General features: G+C 42.8%; 1 protein-coding gene across 1 annotated transcript in view; it reads right to left on the bottom strand.

Annotated features, from left to right (window-relative positions):
- Positions 1-1,419, bottom strand: part of LOC107028486 (regulator of nonsense transcripts 1 homolog) — a 13,723-nt gene that overhangs the window by 1,322 nt on the left and 10,982 nt on the right. The window contains exons 24-27 of the mRNA XM_015229566.2: positions 655-1,022; positions 504-566; positions 362-433; positions 64-195 (exon numbers count right to left, since the gene is read on the bottom strand). Of these exons, the coding sequence (XP_015085052.1) occupies positions 64-195; positions 362-433; positions 504-566; positions 655-1,022 (635 nt within the window). The remainder of the gene's footprint in view (positions 1-63; positions 196-361; positions 434-503; positions 567-654; positions 1,023-1,419) is intronic.

Raw genomic sequence — 1,419 nt, 5'->3', positions numbered from 1 at the left:
CCCCCCCCCCCCACAAACTTAAAAGAGCAAGAAATGAAGGGGCCAAGGGGCCGGACAGCTTACCTGTGACATAAATTCATTTCCTGAACCAAAACGTGAGTATCCAGCTTGTGAATTCCGGTTCAAATAATTTCCTGGAAAACCAGCCTGTGCTCCCTGATTTACATAATCAACAGCATATCCGCTTTGAGAAGCCTGAACGGAAGTGAAACAAAGCTGAGCTAGTACTACTTAACAAAAGGGAAAAAAATGTACGTACAAATTAGATGGACAGGGATGGGAACATCAAGATATTAAAAAGATTGAGGTAGTAATAGCAGCTTCATATGAACTGCTAGCTAGAGAATGTGTACGACAGTACCTGTGTAGAGAAGTCAGCAACATGATATGGAACATGGGATCCCTGGCTCTTGAAATCATCTCCCAAGAAGTCCTGATTAAAAACTTAAAGGTAAATGTGATACTTGGCGAAGCAAACAACAATGATTAACAAAATCAATTACCTGTGACATGCCGCCCATTGAAAATCCATCGCGAAATGTCTGGCTTGGTCCTTGAACGGCCATCTATGAATTTTAAAATTAAAAAAACATGCTTGCAACTAGAACAATAAGAATATGATAGAATATTGAAAGAATTAACAGGTTTACTAACATTAGAAGCATATCCAGGCTGAGATAAAGGTCCTCCGGATGGTTGACTGTTTGGATTTTCAAGTGCAGAAAAGTTGAAGTTAGGCCCATGACTTCCAATAGGTTGCTGGGAGGCTTGCTGGTGAGAAAGATGGCTACCAATTGGAGCATTGGCATTCCCACGCCCGGCACCAAAACCCCGGCTACCTAGCTGTGGAAGATGAGGTACAGCTCCAATAGGTCCGTGTATAGCACCACGAGCAGGAATTGCATACGGTTGGGGAAGGCCGCCATGGTAAGGGGAGATGGGAACTCGAGGCATTGGATAACCAGAAGGATAGACACCAGGTCTGTGAGTACCATTGGATGGACCAGGTGCCATGTAAGAACCTATTAAAAAGATAAAATATTCAAAACCTGAGCATAAGACAGGACTAGATGTATGAACTCACTGTAATTTGGAACATAACACATGCTTCCACTTCCCGGCACTAATTCAAGAGAACTTGGCAGGTAAAGGAGGTAGCTTGGATTCTAACAACCTTACCAGATGCTCAACGTGGAATCATCAACGCCAAGCAACTGCTTTCTACCCAATTACGAGGACCATTATGTTAATGTGTAGTTTTTGGAGCACCTACGGATTCCCATTACGAGTAGGTACTTTTTTTTAGGAAATCACATTCTTATCTGAATCATCTACTTTGTATATGCTCGTATGCGGGTTTATCCCCAATAGCGTCAATATGGTGCCTCTTTTTTTTTTTTTTGGGGGGGGGGGGGTGGG

The sequence above is a fragment of the Solanum pennellii genome, chromosome 8, assembly GCF_001406875.1.
Source record: "Solanum pennellii chromosome 8, SPENNV200".
NCBI classification, from domain to species: Eukaryota; Viridiplantae; Streptophyta; class Magnoliopsida; order Solanales; family Solanaceae; genus Solanum; species Solanum pennellii.
The sequence above is the reverse complement of the archived record's forward strand: the minus strand, read 5'-3'. Positions and strand labels throughout refer to the sequence as shown.